This window comes from Cajanus cajan, chromosome 7 (assembly GCF_000230855.2).
Source record: "Cajanus cajan strain Asha chromosome 7, NIPB_CcT2T_4, whole genome shotgun sequence".
NCBI classification, from domain to species: domain Eukaryota; kingdom Viridiplantae; phylum Streptophyta; class Magnoliopsida; order Fabales; family Fabaceae; genus Cajanus; species Cajanus cajan.
In genome coordinates, this window is record NC_138523.1 from 43,022,513 (window position 1) to 43,042,721 (window position 20,209).

The 20,209-nt window shown below is 31.8% G+C and overlaps 5 protein-coding genes and 2 non-coding genes across 8 annotated transcripts; 5 read left to right on the forward strand and 2 right to left on the reverse strand.

Moving 5' to 3' along the window:
- Nucleotides 1–2,283: 2,283 nt before the first annotated feature.
- Nucleotides 2,284–5,640, forward strand: CRT1A (calreticulin 1a). Its single transcript, XM_020384872.3, has 14 exons — nucleotides 2,284–2,452; nucleotides 3,110–3,217; nucleotides 3,328–3,520; nucleotides 3,623–3,881; nucleotides 3,969–4,025; nucleotides 4,116–4,163; nucleotides 4,246–4,332; nucleotides 4,442–4,499; nucleotides 4,598–4,665; nucleotides 4,751–4,846; nucleotides 4,925–4,972; nucleotides 5,083–5,112; nucleotides 5,192–5,290; nucleotides 5,392–5,640. The coding sequence occupies exons 1-14, from the start codon at nucleotides 2,347–2,349 to the stop codon at nucleotides 5,401–5,403; spliced, it is 1,269 nt and encodes a 422-aa protein (XP_020240461.1). The 5' UTR covers nucleotides 2,284–2,346; the 3' UTR covers nucleotides 5,404–5,640.
- Nucleotides 5,641–9,245: 3,605 nt separating this feature from the next.
- LOC109819217 (universal stress protein A-like protein) lies at nucleotides 9,246–10,279 on the reverse strand. The gene is made up of 4 exons (XM_020384863.2): nucleotides 10,042–10,279; nucleotides 9,868–9,974; nucleotides 9,631–9,743; nucleotides 9,246–9,521 (listed from the first exon to the last, which is right to left on the reverse strand). The coding sequence occupies exons 1-4, from the start codon at nucleotides 10,208–10,210 to the stop codon at nucleotides 9,425–9,427; spliced, it is 486 nt and encodes a 161-aa protein (XP_020240452.1). The 5' UTR covers nucleotides 10,211–10,279; the 3' UTR covers nucleotides 9,246–9,424.
- Nucleotides 10,280–12,020: 1,741 nt separating this feature from the next.
- Nucleotides 12,021–14,630, forward strand: LOC109819228 (small COPII coat GTPase SAR1A). The gene is made up of 3 exons (XM_020384873.3): nucleotides 12,021–12,329; nucleotides 13,099–13,230; nucleotides 14,137–14,630. The coding sequence occupies exons 1-3, from the start codon at nucleotides 12,201–12,203 to the stop codon at nucleotides 14,455–14,457; spliced, it is 582 nt and encodes a 193-aa protein (XP_020240462.1). The 5' UTR covers nucleotides 12,021–12,200; the 3' UTR covers nucleotides 14,458–14,630.
- On the forward strand, nucleotides 13,639–13,756 carry LOC114915040 (small nucleolar RNA snoR83). Its single transcript, XR_003802881.1, has one exon. It is a non-coding gene; the product is annotated as a small nucleolar RNA snoR83 (small nucleolar RNA).
- Nucleotides 14,631–16,415: 1,785 nt separating the features above from the next.
- Nucleotides 16,416–18,291, forward strand: LOC114915037 (uncharacterized). 2 transcript variants are annotated; one of them, XM_083059696.1, is made up of 4 exons: nucleotides 16,416–17,187; nucleotides 17,332–17,399; nucleotides 17,495–17,752; nucleotides 17,837–18,291. In XM_083059696.1, the coding sequence occupies exons 1-4, from the start codon at nucleotides 17,073–17,075 to the stop codon at nucleotides 17,861–17,863; spliced, it is 468 nt and encodes a 155-aa protein (XP_082915822.1). In that variant the 5' UTR covers nucleotides 16,416–17,072; the 3' UTR covers nucleotides 17,864–18,291. The 2 variants fall into 2 exon arrangements, with proteins under 2 accessions (XP_082915822.1, XP_029124855.2); XM_029269022.2 differs by having other exon boundaries at nucleotides 16,440–17,187; nucleotides 17,495–17,720.
- Nucleotides 16,573–16,645, forward strand: TRNAA-AGC (transfer RNA alanine (anticodon AGC)). The gene has a single exon. It is a non-coding gene; the product is annotated as a tRNA-Ala (tRNA).
- On the reverse strand, nucleotides 18,205–20,209 carry LOC109819221 (Tetratricopeptide repeat (TPR)-like superfamily protein). Its single transcript, XM_020384867.3, has one exon. It carries the CDS (start codon nucleotides 20,111–20,113, stop codon nucleotides 18,653–18,655), a length of 1,461 nt encoding a protein of 486 aa, XP_020240456.1. The 5' UTR covers nucleotides 20,114–20,209; the 3' UTR covers nucleotides 18,205–18,652.

Below are 20,209 nucleotides of genomic sequence, written 5' to 3' on the forward strand. Positions count from 1 at the left end.
GTTAATTAAAAAATTAACGATGAAGAAATGTGATAAAATCAATTTTTTACGAAATAAAATCTAAAATTAATTATGATTTTAATTGCTGATTTTTTATTTAATAATTATTATAACACTTTATTCAAAGTGTAGTTTTTTCACGTGAGAGGTCAATTTTTTTAATGAAATAATATATGCATTCAAAGACTCAATTAAATGATATAATCACTTATAAGCGAAAAAAAATATTATAAAATGACTTCAATGGCATTAATTTAGCTGAAAAGTTAAAATCACTAAATTTAATACAATTATTAAATACTGTAAAAAAAAAAAAAAAGAATCTAACTAATTAATATTTCGTTATATTAAAATTATCTCTTAATTACTCTCTCATCTAAAATGATTATTGTTTACTTGTTTAAGAAGGTTTCTATTTATAATAATAATAATAAATGTATGACTTTTTATAGTATAATTTTATTATTAAAACAATTTATTTACTTAATAAATTTTTTATTTTAAATTATGATGGTTCTCTACCAAAAACAATCATAACTCTACCAAAAAAAAATTATGATGGTTAAATAATTTATTAAAAATAAATTAAAAAATTAATATGACACTAAAATGCAAAACATATCTCATTTTCAAATATTTTTTAAATACTAAAATTACAGTCATTATAAAATTAAAAGAGTAACTAGTAAATTATTAGTTCAAATGAAATTGTAGCTCTTAATAAAAGTGTTATCTCATATATAAACCTTGTAAATGAAAAATCGTTTAAAAGAATAAGACTTTACAATATGGTAATTAGCTAACTTCTTAAATTGAGATTAATTTTAATTTTTAATGTCAATGTGATCATTTTACACAAAAAAAAATAATATTGATCATAATCACCACAATGATGTATATGTATAATTAATAAATAAATTAAATCATTCACATTCTGACAAAAGATAAGACGATTATATGTTTGTTTATTTTCTTTTCCTAACAAATGAATTTTAATAAAATTAACAGTTTTATTTTACGTGTTTATCTAAATTATTTTAAATAAATATTTAAAAAAAAACAAGTCTTATGTACTTTTTTTTACAAAAAAAATTAAATCATTTTTTTAAATAAGAAAAACTCATTATCTTGTAAAACTTATTTATTTGAATAATTTTTTTTACAATAAGCAATAATAGTATAATATAATATAAGTTTTAAATATATTTTTGGTCTTTCAAGATAAATTTATTTTTAGTTCTTTAAATTTAATTTTTTTTTAATTTTGTAATTTTTAGTAAGTAAACCTTATGCAGTAATATTTTAAAAGATTTCTTAACAAAATTTGAATATAAAAATTAAAATAATATTTTTGAAAATTATAGGAACTAAAAAGTTTTTTTTTAAATTTTTTATTTAATTCAATTTTTTAGTTATCATATTTATTTATAAATTGAATTATAAAATAAATTATTAATAATTAAAAATAATTTTATATCACTATATAAATTATTTATTTTAAATTTTAAAATATAATTTACAGTTAAAAATATATATTTATATATTTTAAATATTACTTATATATCTAAACAAGTATTTATTTGTATATATAAATTTTTTTACATATGTATGTATAAATTGTTATAAATTATAGTTATATATAATAACTGTTTAACGTGTAAAATGTACAAGTTAAAATATTAATATATATAATATTCTTAATCATTAATTTTTAATATATTTTTATATTTATTTTAAATTATTTTAATATTTTTAAAAATAAATTATCAATAAATATTTATATCTTTTACATTCAAAAATATAAGATACGACTACGAGCACGTAAATAAATTAATACCATATACAGCCGCTTAAAATAGTGTGAATATTCCCCTAAAAAAAAATAGTGTGAATAAGAAAAAAAAAATTTTGACCAAGGTGTGAATAAGAATTTGAAAGACATACAAGTGTGGTTTATGAAAAAATAATAAATGAATCAAAATATAAAATGTAAGTGGGATCACACGTGTGATAGGTGCCTCTCCAAAATGGCAACACTAGGTGGCAGTACCGTAAATACGTTAAAGATCCCACTTAACGTGTACATTGAAGTAGAGCTCGGGTATTTTACCAATGACATCGCGCCACGCCACATCAATGACAACAAAACCTTACGTGGCAGACGTTAATTGGTGGAAGTCTGCCACCTGGTGTCCACGTAAGAGCGAACCCTGGAATTTCCAAATTTACCCACTGCACTGAAAACCCAATGCATCAGGAGCGGCTATATAGAACCCACTATTCTCTCACTCAAATTCTCAGTAGCAGCTCTCACATTCTTTCTACATCCCTAGCCCTGTTCCGTTGATGACGATGGCGTTTAGGGTGCGAAACCCTGACCTCCTCTCCCTCATTCTTCTCTCCCTCCTCACCATCGCCTCCGCCAAGGTTTTCTTCGAGGAGCGTTTCGACGGTATAAAACACAATTCCTTCATTTTCATTTCCTCTCACTAGATCGCCGCGTCAATTTTCCTCTTTTCCCGTGCATTCTTCTGTGTCAAAATTCCCATTACTTGTCCAGGATCAAGGTTTTTTCGTCTTTGAGCCTCGATCTGAAAACTTAGATTGTTCAATTTGTAATTTGAGTTTGACATCTAGGTTCAACTTGAACTGTCATTGTTTCGAGTAGATCTGTTAGCGTGTTTTGCGTTTTGTTAGTTGTTTTTCATACGTTGATTATGTCGATGTGTTTTGAAAAGAGGTTATAATGGTTTAAGCATTAGCCTCGCCGCTCATTTCCAAAGTAATTTCGATAAATGAGGAGATCGTGGGAGACTCTAGGTTTTTGTTTGGATAAATGCGCCTTTTGATAATGGATTACTGAGTTGATGGCCGATACAGTTACTCAGCAGTGTTTAAATCAGTGATGGTAGAGTAAAGAGTCGGTTGAGCATTTGCCTTTATCTATTTAATGCTACATTGTCTAGAATGTTACTATTTTTACTTTTTGAATTTTAGTCCATGCACCTAAAGTGGTGGTCCTTTGTCATGGTTCTTCTGTATGTTTTTATGTTGAATCGATGTTTTCCGTTTTTCTAACTTGTGTGCACGTGCTTTTGGTGAATGCCAGACGGATGGGAAAATCGATGGGTTAAATCAGATTGGAAAAAAGATGAGAACGTGGCTGGGGAGTGGAACCACACCTCTGGTCAATGGAATGGAGACGCCAATGACAAAGGTAAACTAAATTACTGTGTTGAACAGTGATGTTTTGTTGCTGCTTATGTTTTTACTTTTGGCTAAAACTGATATTAACGTGGGTTCGGTTGAATGTTGATATCTACGCAGGTATTCAAACCAGTGAGGATTACAGATTCTACGCTATTTCTGCTGAGTACCCTGAATTCAGCAATAAGGATAAGACACTAGTCTTCCAATTTTCTGTCAAGCATGAACAGAAGCTTGACTGTGGTGGTGGCTACATGAAGTTGCTTAGTGGGGATGTTGATCAGAAGCAATTCGGTGGGGATACTCCTTACAGGTGATTTATATATCCCCTTTTGTTTTGTTGCTCTTTCATGGTGGATGATGCCTTTGATATGGTAAAACACCTGACTTTCTGATATTTGCTGTTCTGTTGCAGTATCATGTTTGGCCCAGATATCTGTGGTTACGCTACCAAGAAAGTACACGCCATTCTGACCTACAATGGCACAAACAACTTGATAAAGAAGGATGTTCCTTGTGAGACTGACCAACTAACTCATGTTTACACATTTATCCTCCGTCCAGATGCAACCTACAGCATTCTGATTGATAATGTGGAGAAGCAAACTGGTAGTCTCTACTCTGATTGGGATCTTCTCCCCCCAAAGAAAATCAAGGATCCTGAGGCCAAAAAAGTATATTTTTTTTTCCCGTGTTAAGTTTATTTGTCAGATTGATTTTGGTTTCAGTATTGATAATATCTAATCTTAATATACTCACAGCCAGAAGATTGGGATGACAAAGAGTATATTCCTGATCCTGAGGATAAGAAACCAGAGGTATTGCCTTTTCTATAACGCCTCATGTTATATGATCTTCGCAAGGGTACTATGTGCTATATAGTGACTCGTATGTTCTGTATATTTTAGGGTTATGATGACATCCCGAAAGAGATTGTAGATCCTGAGGCCAAAAAGGTATTCCTCACTTTTTAGTTTCATTTGCTGTATATATCTTGCATTATGGTGCAGCTACTGATTAGACTAATTGACAATGTAGCCCGAAGATTGGGATGATGAGGAAGATGGTGAGTGGACAGCCCCTACCATTCCCAACCCTGAGTACAAGGGCCCATGGAAGGCAAAGGTTTGTGGAAATTATATTGTAAATTTGTAACATGTGAAATATGACATATTGCTGGAATATGTTTGTTCGATGGATTTGCTTTCTGACTTTTCATGCTACATCTCTTCAGAAAATCAAGAACCCCAACTATAAAGGAAAGTGGAAGGCACCATTGATTGACAACCCAGGTTCATTTCGTTATTCATCCTTTTACATTGTAGTAATAATATATATATCCTTTTTGTTATAAGATAAATATATTCAACATTTGAAAAACATTTGTCAGATTTCAAGGACGATCCCGACCTATATGTTTTCCCCAACTTGAAGTACGTGGGCATTGAATTGTGGCAGGTAAACTTTTCAGTTTTATATCGCTCTATATTTAGTTGATCCTTTAGGATCGAAACTCTGACAATCAGGCTATTTTATGTTACAGGTGAAATCTGGTACTTTGTTTGACAACGTCTTAATTACCGATGATCCTGAATATGCTAAGCAACTGGCTGAAGAAACATGGGGCAAGCAGAAGGATGTAAGTTCTTTCTATTCTCTAATCTCTTAGTTTGCTGTTGAGTGATATGATCTCCTTAATGAAATTATGTTCTTGCAGGCTGAGAAGGCAGCATTTGAAGAGGCCGAGAAGAAGAAAGAAGAGGAGGTAACTTTCGATGCTGAAAAGAATGTTTGAAAAAAAATTTTGTTGAACAAATTTTGTTTCGAAGAAAGTAAACTTTTCTTACACCTTCCATATTTTGAACAATTTTCCAGGAATCAAAGGATGACCCAGCTGATTCTGATGTAAGTAGAACTATTGATTCCTGAAATTCTTGTCTATCATCAGTTACACTGATTCTGACGAAGTTCATGTTCTCTATAGGCTGAGGATGAAGAGGAAGATAACGATGAAGCTGGCAGTGATGACTCTGATGAATCAAAGACAGAGGCTGGGGAAGACACCAAGGAAGAGGGTTTACATGTAGGTTTTTTAATTCCTTCAGTACCTCACTCTAATCAAGCTTGCCAACAATATATTTAAAAAATGTATTTAATAATTCTCTTCACGCCTTTTATTTGCAGGATGAGCTCTAGGGAGTTTGGAAAATGGATAAGGAGTGTGCGGAAATTATATTCTGGAAAGTTATATCTTTTTCAGTCGTAGCGTTTTGTTTTATTTTTCTTAGATAAGCAAACCATTGGAAAAATGCTAGTAAGAGCTGGAGCTTTTGCTTCAATCACATTTGACTATTTCACTGATTAGAACAGGCAAAAATGTCTATTTTGGGATATGTTTATTTTTCGATCAATTGAGTTTCCAGTTACGACCCATCTTCAAAATCTAATTTTCTGTATATCGGTGAAAATTTTACTTGTTTACTAAAATTAATCTAATTTAAGAGATTAATTTATATTAATATCATTTCAATTACTCTTTAGAAAGTGATAATATATTAAGTACCCCCAACAGTAACACTAACTAATATCATAGTTGTCTTAGAGACTTCATCTGTCGTCGCTATTTAATTGAAAATTTGAAGTGTGGAACAGTAACACTAACTAAAGAAATGCAGTATTTACACATTCTTCCATTAGTATTTTATTGGTATTCCCTTATTGGTTTGACAAATAGTAAATACATTTATCGTCAACTTAATTTTATATCAATTTGAACGGCTAAAAGTTAATTACGACTATCAAAACTGGGTTAAATGAATAAATCAGTTTAACGTATATAATCCTTTAATTATATATATATATATAATATGGCTATTATGGTAAATACGGATATAATAATCTATACCAGTAATTCTATACTAATAATAAAAAGAATTACTCCATTTGTTTCTACATTATTCGAATAATTTTGTCCTTATATCTCTTAAATTACTCTTTTTCTTCACTTTTTTTTAATTTAGTTTTATTTTTTATTTTTTCTACTTTTTTTTTTGGTAATACAAAGATGATTGTAATGGGAATTGAACTTAGGTCCTCATGCTTCTAACTACTTCCAACCTTTCTTCACCCAACTACTAGGCTAACCCTAGTGATCTACTTTTATTTTTATTTTTAGATTGCTTATAATTTACTTTTATTTTATATTTTAAAAATTTATGGAGGCATGAAGTGTTTTTTGACACTATTCATTCAATAATCAGTTTATTTTTGAAGGAGGTAAGGATAATTATTTTACTATCTTGTAACAAGTCAAAATACTTAAATTATAAATCCTAAACTTAAATAAATTCGATTTTAACAGGTTTCAACATTCATTTGTATAGAAATTCGTCTCAAATAAGTTTGCAAGAGTATGTTTGATTTCACTTTTATTATATTTAGAATCAATTTTGTCCAAATTCACACCTACTTGAAGACAATTAATAGTAGTGTCTCCATAAAATAAAATTAATATTAAATTTTTATCTACTCATATTTATAATTATACACTCCAAATCAACTTCTGTAAATTTATGTTGATTTTAAATTAATTATATTAACAATTATTAAAATACACTTGGTATAAAAATATACATATATATGTTCAAAAATACACTTGCATCACAACCACCTCAAGAAAATCTCTGGGACCAAACCGAGTACCATCAAGACTCGAAATAAAAGTTTAAAAAAGAGACATGCAATGTAGTTTATCCATTTTACTAATATCCTTAAGATTTTCTATTTTCTTGAATTTAAAATATCATTGGGTTACCCTATAAAATAACCTATATAGTATTAAAAAAAAATAATGAACATTCAATGGTAGAGCTGTGTTCACTAAAATTTTCAAAATGAACCACTTGTTCAAACAGATCAAAGTTTGAGAAGCGGCTGTGCGGTGGGTGATTTTCATATAGGATATTTGTCATGGTTGGCGAAATTAACATTTTTTTCCCTTGTACATTTTCTATAAACAAAAAATAAAAAATACCGAATATTTTCATATTCTAAATTGACTTGTTTGTCCCATCAACACTATATTCTTTCTAGGTCTCAAAATAAAAACTCCTGTCTAATATAGTCTCACTCACCAAGTCATTAGTTCGGGCTAATTTTGATAATTTTAGTTTTTAGAAGATGTTATAACTTTCTTATTTTTTTATATATAATTATTTTAAAAATATTATTCCCTTTATTTCAAATTTCAAAATAAAGTAACATTTTAACACAGTTTTCATATTAAATAATTTTTTAAGTTTTTCTTAACTACTTTCTCAATCTTTTCTAATTTCGGTAACTAGTTTCTTTGAGCATAAGATAACTATTTGTTACCATTAATTCCAGGGGACTAAACACACAAACAAAAAAGTTAAATAAATTAACAATTCGATCACAAATCTTTATTGTTCGGAGACATCTAAAAACATTTAAAAAAGAGACCAATAAATATATTAAACTGTATTTTATTACTACCTCAAGTTTTTTGTTAACTTGAAAGTTGAAACCAGAGTCCATGCAAGTTCTATCATCCAACCTTGTCACTAATTTGAACAATCCCTACTGATGCTGAACTGGGCCCTATTACCTTGGATTGGCTTGGACCTAAATGAACATAGATGCAACAATGTTATTTTAGGCCCTAATAACAATAGTTTTTAATTTAAAGTTTACAAAATTAAATATTAAATTCAATTTTCATTTTTTTATATGTTTTATTTTCAAATTTTAATGTTCTTAAATCTAAACCACAAAATTTCATTGGGTTTAACTCAACCTATAGATGATTATCATGTTGGGTTGAATTAACCTGTCAACTTATTAAAAGTTATAAATCATTTTATTTTATTTATCTTAATTTTTTTCAAAATTTATAATTAAATACAATTATAAAAATATCAATGAATCAAATGTTAAACAAGACATTACATTAATAATAATAAAATAAATACACAATACAATTACTTAATAAAAAATAAATCATAAATAAAATATCATAAGTCAATATTAATTAATAAATTTTTTTAAAAAAAAGTAAACTTAAAAGACCAATTCAGTCCAACCCACTAATAGTGGTGATAATAATATAAATTTTCATTCTTCTCTCAATTTTAGCTCCCTTTAATATCAGAGGATTTAAAATCTTAAAAAGTAAACTTAAAATATTTAAAATATTTAAATTGTAGAAACACTTCCTAAAACGAAAATTGTATTAATTTTTTTTATGTTCTTATATTTGAAACATTGTAAGAATAAAATAATAAAGGTTAAATTGTACTTTTAATTTATCTACTTTTTATTGATATGTAATTTTTTTAAATTTTAAAATAAAGATATTTAGTTCTCTATTTTTAAAAATTTTAAACATTCAATCTTATCATTAATTTGATATTTGTTGATAGTAAAATTTTAATATTATTTAGTAATTTATTATTACTTAAATGATATAATATTTAGTGATATAACATATATAAATAAAAAATTACAAAAATATTCAAAATATCTTCATTTGTATATATTTTTATAAGTGATTAATATTTTTATTCATAAAAATCTTATATACATGTTTTTTTTTAAATATCACATCAATTAAATATAAATAAATATTAAAATTTAATAATTAATAGATATTGATTTAACGAAAGAAAAAAAAATCATATTCTTAAAATTAAAGAACTAAATATCACTATATTAAAATTAGATAGATAAAGATAGAGGAACTAAAAAAAATGTAATTTAATCCGTAATAAATTATTTTTTTCCCTTCCCCGCCTCTCCTTCCAAACCAAATAAGGAAAAGTTTCTTGCCTGTTGAGTTTTTTTTTTATTTTTTTTAATCTTTGTTTCCTTTCTTCCTTTGTATACCGTAAATAAGGAAAACTTTGCTTTTCTTTTCTCCTTTAAACCAAAGTCTATCGCGAGTACCAAGTGAAAACAGATTGCGCTTTCAGTGGATCAACCACTACAAAACTTTTGAATAGAAAATAATAAAGTGAGAATCACAAAAACAGGGATACTCATCTATTACTTTAGCCTTTAACGTTTAATATTTGCCGAAATATATATTCCTTTCGAGGAGGAACAAATAAAACACACAACCCAAATGAAACATAGCCAAAGTACACTATTTACAGAAAAAACAAAGCCACTAAAGATTAGATGATTATTATTATCACTATTATATGTCTCCGGCGCTTGGTTTTGGCTTCTTCACAATCAAAACCGGGCACTTCACGTTCTGTGCACAGTGATTGCTAACGCTTCCAAGGAAAGCCCTACCATTATTCACCATCCAAAAATCAGTTAATTAAATCCACACTTCACATGCAGAGAGGACTTAAACACTTGATTCACTTAGAAGGGTACTTTAGAGTGTGGACTCACCTCTTAATGAGACCATAACCATGGCTTCCCATCACTAAAACATCAACACCCAACTTTTGAACCATTTGACAGATCACGTCTCTTGGATCACCACTCTCTACCCTCGTCTCCAACTTAACCACACCACCCATTGAAAATATTCAGAAACTCTAACATAGGAAAAAATAAAAAGAGGACATGCATATATGTAATGTAATGTAACTAATTGACAAAGTAGGTATAGGTATAGGTAGGTACATTTTCAACATGGTTACACAGTTTCTTGGCTTTCTCCAAGACAGCATCAGCAACTTGTTGGCCATACCTCTCCATGGTTGCCGCTATGTCAGAGGAAAACAAGTACCCTGAAAAAGGATCGAATTAATTAATCATAATAAACACTAAGCTAAGGTTGTGTTCTTTTTATTATACCTGTGCCATCGAAGGCAGAAAAAACGACACGAGGGGCCTTGACGTAGAGGAGAATAAGGGTGTCTTTGGAATTTTGGAAAACGAGGTTCTTGAGGCACCATGAGAGAGCGTACATGCTCTCCTCGCCTTCATCAACCGCCACCAGAATCCGGCGTTGGTCTTCTGCCATGACAACTTTGAGATCACAACAAAACAAGACTCTGCAAAAGATAAGCTCGACTCAAATTAGTGGCTCGTGTGTTGATATGTGTCTATTTATATTATATTATATTGTATTTTTGCCACCTGTCTTATAGTAAGGTGACTTGACATGGAACATCTAAACATAGGAATTAGGATTGTTTGCTGAATCTGTTGGCGGTTTCTGGGTTTGGGCTTCTGGTTTTCGGTATTTTAACAGAATGGGCCTTGTTTTTGTTCAAATGTACGTGATGGACAATTCAATGGTAGAGATGGTTCCGTGTAATTAAACTTGCCACTTTCAGCCACCACTGGTTTCTTTTCTTCTGCATTTGAAAACAAGCCCTTAGCCCACAGAATTCTAAGCCTCAATAATGAATACAATAGTTATATTTATCGGGTTTTGGAGTTTGGACATTCAAGGCCTATAATTAATACTGTAATTGAATTTCACCATTCCAGAGTCAATGTTCATGCTGCTCTTTACATTTTAATTGTCTTTTAATGATTATGATGTTTAGAATTAAATTTAGATTTTAATTCATCGAATATCTTTTGCACTTGCCAGGAGGAAATAAATATAGTGAAAAGAAAAAAAGTGAAAGAAATATAGTAAATTTTTTATTCTTTTTTATGTAAGAGAAATAAATAAATATAATGTTGTAAAATTGTTTGATTAAGATGGAAATAGATGATGGAATGCACTGAATAAATATTCAACTTTTGCCTTTAATACCTAATATATTGATATTTAAATATGATTTTAATTCTTAAAATAAATTTGTTTTTAATTTTTAAATTTAAATTTTTTGTTTTTTAATATCTGTAATTTTATAAATTTTATTTTAGTTTTTATACTAAAATTTTATTAAGAAATTTGTTAAATACTATCACATAAGATTGTTAGTGAATATATTACATTAAGTTGAACTCAAAGTTTAAAATGAGATTTTTAAAAATTATAAGAACTAAAAATAATAATTTTAAATTTAAAAAATTAAAAAATAAGTTTATCTTATATTTAAAAAAATTAAAAATAAATTTAAGAAGAAAAAAACACTAACTAATCTTAAAGATGGTAAAAAAAAAAAAGACAAGATGAATTCACTTGATTAATGAAAATTATAAAAACAATTCAATCATGGACTCAATTATTGAATAACTCAATCATTCATTTATAAATTTCAATCGATTAGCATGTTAATTTTTTTATTTTTTTATTTAAAAGATTATATAAAAGAGAATCAAACTTAAGACCTCTCATTTTTACTTTAATTTCTTTTTCCTAATCACTAAATATTTATTATATATAATTAAAATAATAAACAAAATTTTAATATGAATATTCATATGGTTTTTATTATAAAAAATAAAAAAAGTTATTATACATGATAAATTATCATCGAATAATAATAAAAAAAAATGCATGTCCTATTTTCTCATTAAATAAAAAATATTAAAAATATAGTAAAATATTAGAAAGTTTAAACACTCACTTAGTTTCTAAAATTTCATAAATTTAATATTTTTGTAATGAAAATATTTTATTTAATTCATATATATTATAATTAAAATATTTCATTTTATAATGTTATAAATTTAATATTTTTATAACTAAAATATTTGATTTTAATTAAGTTGTACCGAGACTTTTATTCCAGATGAAATGATATAAGTTTCTTTCGGTAAAAATTAAAATAAATAAAATAAGTATACGAGTATGTAAACTTTTGAACTTATTTTTCAAATAAAAAATAACAATAATTTAGAGGAATTGGAATATAGGTGAACCGGATTACCCGGTCAGCAGTCGGGTCCCGAAAGAGGCAGAGTCGGAGTTGCATGAAAATCGTTGCAGAACAGAACACTCACTCTTTCTATATTCCTTTCTTCTTCACTCTGCTTTTCGATCTCTATACTCTCATTCTAGATTGGGAGTGGAGTAACATCCAGATCCAGCCTACAACAAAACAAAGGCCATGTTTTTCTTTGATTGGTTTTACGGAATTTTGGCATCGCTTGGCTTGTGGCAGAAGGAGGCCAAGATCTTATTCTTAGGCCTCGATAATGCCGGAAAAACCACCTTGCTTCACATGCTCAAAGACGAGGTCCCCCTCAATCGCTTTTTTTTTTATTTTTTATTTTTTTATTTACAAATCATGATAAATCATATGCTGATTGCTTCGGATTTGTCTTTCCTGAACTTTAATCCCTTTGTGCTATTTGAATCTTACGAGATTGAGTGTTTCAAAGAGGCTAATTGACTCTCTGTATTCTTCTGCATGTTGTGATTAGCAATATTGCGGACAATTTTGGCTGTGGAGTGTGGAGTGTGGAGTGTGGAGTGTGGAGTGTGGACCATAATTTAAGGTCAATCCTATGTATTTTCTGATGCAGTTTGGGAAGCCTCAAAAACTGCAATATGGGGCTCAAGGTTTTAAAAAGTAGTCTGTGACAACAATTGCAGCCTTATCATCAAGGATTTTGGGGTCTTTGTGACCGCATGATTGTATTTGTAATTGTCTCCAAATTTTCGTAATATCGAGGATCACAACAAAACTGCAATGTGACTGCAACCGCAACATAAAACCTTGATTGCACTGCATGTGCAGTTGTAGACAATTTAAAACCAATTGCGTGTATTGCATGTTATGTTTTAATGTCCTTTTTGTGACATCTAACATCTGTTTTTCAAAAATATATTTGTGTTTTTCTCAATAATAATTTTCTGGTTTTAGCAAGCTTGGCAAATTGACTTCAAATATGTACTTTGTACTTTGTAGTATCTAGCTTCCTGACATTACCATAGTTTATTTGAGCTAGAACATGGGCTTGGTTATTGATATGATTTTTTTAATGGGTATATTGGTTTGGCAGAGACTAGTTCAGCATCAGCCTACACAGTATCCAACATCAGAGGAGTTGAGTATTGGAAGGATCAAGTTTAAGGCTTTTGATCTTGGGGGTCACCAGATTGCGCGAAGAGTCTGGAAAGATTACTATGCTAAGGTATTTTTCTCTTTCTCTCCCTCTCCTAATACAAACACATTTGAAAACATATCATTAGATGGAACTTGGCCACGATTCCCACGAATAGATGTTTGGAATATAGGATTAAATCTTAATGTCCAATCTGATATAGTTTTGGTCTACGTGCTAATATTAATGTGTGGTGATCAGTGATCATGCAGCAATTGCAGATATAAAGCTGCACTAGAAGTTTGACCGGAATATGTTAATTTGTTGTTCTAGCTGTTAACAAGGATAAAGTTTTGTTTTCCTACACTCATTACTGGAATTGCATTGTTATTAATTTGTTAAAAATACTATCGTGGTGTGGAAGATTTTAATATATTAGACTAATATCTATGTTATTTTGACTAGAACTTAGTTAAAGGATTGATTGATGCCTTCATAATCCCAGCTAAATGGTCATTGTTTATCTGATTCATGGGAGGCAGAAATAATACATGGTAATTCGCTGATAGCACCCTTTCTCATCAGAGGGTTGCTAATAGTATTTTATCAGACATATATGCTGTTGTTACAAATTTTTTTCTATTGAGTGTCTCGTTGAACATAATATATACTTAAATTAAGGGATATCCGGATACTCATGCTTCCATATTTCTGTCTGCTACTAGTATACCTCTAGAAAAACTGATTCTCTGAAAAGATCAAGCATTCTCAGAAATTGGTTTCTTTTTTGTTGGTTTTTAATTGTTGCTTGCATTATTAATGAACTATTCTCAAGCATTAAGCATTTCTTGACTTTGGCACGTGCAAGTGGATACATGACTTTCTAAATTGTTATAAATATTTAAACTGATGACTTATTCTCTGGCTTTAGATATACTATTATTTATTCGCCCATGCTGGAGAATCTAGAGTAAGCTTCATCTTTCTTTAATGCAGGTAGATGCAGTGGTCTACTTGGTTGATGCATATGACAAAGAAAGATTTGCCGAGTCTAAAAAAGAGTTGGATGCTCTTCTCTCTGATGAGTCTTTGACTACTGTCCCTTTTCTTATCCTCGGAAACAAGATAGATATTCCATATGCCGCCTCAGAAGAAGAGTTGCGTTATCATCTGGGCCTGACCAATTTCACCACAGGCAAGGGCAGTGTAAATTTGTCAGACTCTAATGTCCGTGCTATGGAGGTTTTCATGTGCAGTATTGTGAAGAAAATGGGTTATGGAGATGGTTTCAAATGGCTCTCTCAATACATCAAATAGTCCATGTAATAAGTAAGAGATGGCTTGGAATCCTGTTTCTAGAAGCCTTTTCCTATAGTTGTGCTATAGAGATGTTCTTAGTACAAATTGCTGTTAAACATATTTTGTTCTTAGTACAAAGAAATTGTTGTTAAAGCCTAAAGGAAAATGACACTTCTTTCACTGATTCATTATATGCCGTGCAAATTTAGTTATTTCTGGTCGTTGTTTATCTTTTTTTCCGGAAGGGAAACGGACGGCTATAATATATATACTTAAAGACTCTTGTCCTTGCATCCATGCTAGGAAAACAAAGTTTCTTGCAGGCTGTTGGCTGAGTTTGCTAGACATCATCAAATCAATCACATGAAACAATATTTCACCTCTATTTTGTGAACATTAGCATCTCCTCCCTCACGTAAATCTGAAATCGTCACCATTATTCACCATTGTGTTGTAGTCAGCAAAACCTTGCGATGTAGCTAGTTGCTAGGCAGAACTGCGGGCTCTACAATGTTTAGGTATCCCATTAGCTATAAGATTCTCAACCTATCAAATAGTAATCAACGGAACTAGGATGTCAATTAAACTAGGATATTAGTAATCAACGAAAAACAACTAATGACATGGCTGAAAATTACCTATCAAATACTCCTTTCATTTTCTTCACGTAGAAATTTTTGATTCAAAGTCTTTTTCTCGATCCTCAAGTATATTCAATAATCTTTATATTATCTTATAACGGTCAGATGTTTCTTTTTATCATGATTGCAACGAAATGTTGATTAGATCAAATACTTATCCGTCTTGTAGATTGTTATTCAATATTCTTATTGAACTAATAATTGTCAATATTTTGATTTAGTCTAGTATTATTCTATAAATATGATTGACAACATCTTAGTTATGAAACTTTGTTGGTACACTTCAAGTATTGTTTATTAATTCTTTAAATTTTACTTTTTTAAATTAACATACCTTTTCACTCATCAATTGTAGTTATTATTAGTACTTTGAAATATTCAAAACACATGTGAGATTATAAAATGCTTCAATAGGTGAAAGAGTGATTAGCACTATCCTTTTGACTTTAGTTTTTCAATAATTTGTTATCTGATTTTATTACATGTTTATAAAATAAATAAAAATTAGGTGAAGATAAAAATATGGCTTAAATATGTTTTTAGTCCCTCAAATTTAAGATAAATTTATTTTTGGTCTCTCAAATTTAAAACTGTTGTTTTTCGTTCCTGTAATTTTAAAAAATCTTGTTTTAGTCCCTTAAGTCACTAATAACATAATTGAAAGTGACTAATTAAGATAGTTATGCAATATCAACTGGATTTAATATGATATTTTCACTAATAGGGACACGAATAGGTAAATTTTATGCAATAATGTTTGATAAATTTCTTAACAAAATTTGAATATAAGGACTAAAATAATATTTTTTGAAACTACAGGGACTAAAAATAACTTTAAATTTGAGGGACCCAAAACAGATTTACCCTAAATTTGAGGGACTAAAAACATATTTAAGCCTAAAAATATTATTAATGACATAACAATGAATATTATCTTAAAATTTTAAATAAGCAAATGATAGCAGCACAAAATTTACTTTAAAACATTAAATAAAAAGAAGTAGAAGTGATTTTGATAAATAAAAAAAGTGCACAATATACTCAAAATTATTGATTGTCTCATGCATGAAAAAAAATCGTCTATATCCATTTTTAAAAAATGGGGATTATGGCTCTCCTAGTCCTACTCGTAATAGCTCTCCCGCTACTCACTCTGTATATTTTATTTTAAAATAAAGAAAGCTATAAAGATGGTGATCGGTCAACATATATTGATGTATAGATAACGTCCCAAGATGTTTTAGGCTACTAAAATGGTACGTCGATGAATTGTTTACTTTTAAGTTATCAAATATTCAATTCCATGTCTATTTATTTGTCTAGCCATGTCATTATTTTCACGAAAGATCTTGGCTCAGATTATTGGACTTGTATACATTTATTTTTCGTCATTTTCACAAAACTACTCGTCATTTCATCATGTGGGAAATTGGTCGCCATTCATTAGGTTTATTAATTTTGTCATTAAAAGTTTTAGCACTGTCTCTCCGACGGGGATGTAGCTCAGATGGTAGAGCGCTCGCTTAGCATGCGAGAGGTACGGGGATCGATACCCCGCATCTCCAAAGGGTAAATGTTTTTATATTTTTTTTTCGCTTATATGTGTTATTCTCTTTTGACTTTCTTGAATCCAATGACACCATCTTCTTTAAGAAATACCTAACTGACGTGGCAAATCCATTCTCCAATACGATCACCTAACTGAAGTTCCAAAAATGACATGCTCCACAAGTTAGATAGATTGGTAACAAAATATTAATATAATCTATCTAGTAAACGTTGCTTTCACTTTTTGTATCACTCAATTTTTCTGCACCCATTATCGATATAAACTGGTGTTATTTGTTAACCAAACCACTGATTCACTTTCTTCTTTTCCATTATTATATCTTTGTGAGGTGGCCTACTATATTCAGCTCTAGTTGCCACTTTTGCTCAATACCAACGTCATCATCACATTTATATTAAGTTTCCGTCGTTTGCTTTCTCCCCATGCACTCAACTGTTTCACACGACACGAGTATAGTCATGGCTTTTGGACTCATGCTAAAGGGAAATTTCAGCATCGTTATTATACTTTCAATTTCAATGTTTTGCTTCTACTCAGGTCATGAATTATGACTACACCTTATCTATTATGGCTTCAACTAAGTTTTCTTTCTATCATTTATTCTATGCAACACTTACGGATCCTGATATATACAATTTGAAATTTTTAATTGCATGTGTATTCGTGAAAAAAAATGAACAGAGGCAGCCGAGGGTGATCTGCAAGGACAAAGCATCGTAAAGGCCTTATCGTGCTTTGACAATAAGCTGGTGAGTAACAAATATTTGATGCCATTTGTTGTAAGCATGTTATTTCACGTTAAGCTCTCATACAACACGAATTCAATGTCATCTATTTTCTCCAGTTATATGTTGGATGTGATGAGGCATATAGATTAAACCCATCTGGGAATGTTAACGTACCACCAGAGGCTACTGAACTTTTCTGCAGTGGGCCATGCCTAACTGAAACACAGCTAGTGCTTAATTGCATTGATAATATACTGTCCAATTTCATATTCTACAACAAAGCTACTGTACAACAAATGAGATATGCACTAAATGCTGGCTGTAGCTACTCAAGACAAAGAGGTCAGGATGCTGGTCACTTTCCGCATACACTTGTATATATCAGCTTGAAACTTCCTTTTCTTTTTTCATTTTCTTAAAAAAAATGGCTGCTTTAACAACATGTTAGCTACGTGTAGGAAACTTCAATTGGGCAGACTACATAGAAGGAGAGACAAATAATGCTCCCAAATTTCCAATCGTGAATAGATCTCATCTCTTCATCCTGGTAGCAGCTGCGGTTTATTTAATGTGACACGTGGTAATAGCAGTAAGAAACAGATACACAATGGATTTCATTACAATGTTTAGCCGGATAGTGATACGTTCCTTCCTTCTTGTAACGTGCATGACTGATGTCTTAATGTAATCCGTATGGTACCGTACAATCCCAAGCAAGGATCGATTTCAAATGAAATATTTGCAGTTAGTCAGTAGACTCTACAGTTCTTCATGACTCAACGAAATATATCAGCATATCCCATTAGACGCGCACAAAGACAAGACGGAGAAAGACATAAAAAGCGTAGTTAAAAATGTATAAAAAGTATTTTACATGTTACTCCTTCGGAATAATACAAAAAAACTTCAGTCATCGGATTCATTTGAAACTACACGGATTCTCCATATATCTAAAAATTACCAAAATCTGTGAATCAATGTAGAAAATATTGATTCCTTAATCTCAATGGCATGATAAAGTATCCAGTGCGAACTTGAACCAATCCCTACAACCAACTTTGAGTTTGACATATCCAGATCATTGTTTCCTTTCCAATTCAAATCCATGATGAAATGTCAAAATGGTCTGGAATTGGGACTTGAACGGTATTTGTCTTCATGCAACACTAACAAATTAGATTGGTGGCATTCTCCAATCTTCATGCATGCATTAAATTGAAAAGAGAACTCCTTTAGTTTGTGTCAACCAAAAGAATGGTTATTATTTCACGCAACTACCCAGTTGCACTGTGCCCCGGAACTTTCTTGACCCCGCCTCCTCGCATCAACACTCTAACTTTCTCAACTTCATCCCACCTCCCTTCTTCTGCATAAACATTGGACAGCAACACATAATTTCCGGAGTTCCATGGTTCAAGACGAACGAGCTCTTTAGCCGCAGTTTCCGCAGTTTCCCTGTCACCATAAGTCCGACAAGCACTAAGCAATGCACCCCACAAGGCAGCAGTTGGCTCCACGGGCATGCTTCCGATCAAGTCACGTGCTTCCCTCACGTGCCCACAACGCCCAAGCAAGTCAACAACACATCCATAATGCTCCAGTTTAGGCAAAACCCCAAACTTGACACTCATAGCAGCAAAAATCTCACGCCCTCTATCAACCAAACCAGCATGAGCACAACACGCCAAAACCCCCACAAAAGTGGAATCATTAGGAGCAACTCCTCCTCGCACCATCTCCTCAAACAACTCAACCCCAACTTCCCCTTCCCCGTTATAAGCCAAACCCGATACCATAGCGTTCCAAGAAACAACATTTTTACTAGCCATGTTATTGAAAATGCCCCATGCAGCTTGCAAGTTACCACCTTTACAATAAAAATCCACGAGCGAGTTCCCCACGTTAACAGCGTCTCGTAGAAACCCCTGTTTGTTTGCATAGGAATGGATCCACTCACCAACATCCACAGCTCCCAAGCGAGCACAACAAGGTAACACAGTAACCAAGGAAGCCTCATCAGGCTCAAAACCCTCCTCCAACATTTCTCGAAAAAGCTCAAGAACCTTCTCCTCTTTCTCACCCCGCGCTAAACAAGACATCATGAGGTTCCACGAGACCACGCTCCGTTCCTTCATTTCCCGGAAAAGCTTAAAACCCGTTTCCAACTCACCCGTCTTGCAGAACCCTTGAATCATCAAGTTCCAAACGACGACGTCCCTGTGACGGATTTCGTCGAACACCTTGGCGGCGTCGTTCATTCTCCCGCAACTCGCGTAGAGCCCGACGGCGGCGACGCGGACGGAGGCGTGGCGTGCGAAGCCGAGGCGGTGGACATGGGCGTGGACGGTCTGGCCGAGGGCGTAGCGGCGGAGGTTGGCGGCGGCGTTGAGGAGCGGCGCGAAGGTGTATTCGTCGGGGGAGATGGCGCGGACCTTCATGAGGGAGAAGAGGGAGAAGGAAGGGGAAAAGGGTGAGCTTAGAGAATGGGCCTTGATGATGGCGTTGAAGAGGAGAATGTTGGGGTTGTGGGCTTGGGCGAAGATGGTCGCGGCGTAAGGGGTTCGGTGGAGGGAGGCGCAGACGGAGACGAAGTGGGCCAGGATTTGGTTGGAGTGGTGAAGCCCATGGCGGAGGAAGTGGGCGTGGATTTGGGTCAGTTGGGTGCGGGTTTTGGCGCCGTGAAGGAGACGTAGAATTTTGCGTTCAATCTCTCTGCCTCTGCTCATTGCACTCATACTTCATAGCATTACCATTTACACCTCCTTTCTTATGTCTCTTCACTTCGTCACACTCACAATACCACTTCTACTTTTACCTTGCACCTCCACTCT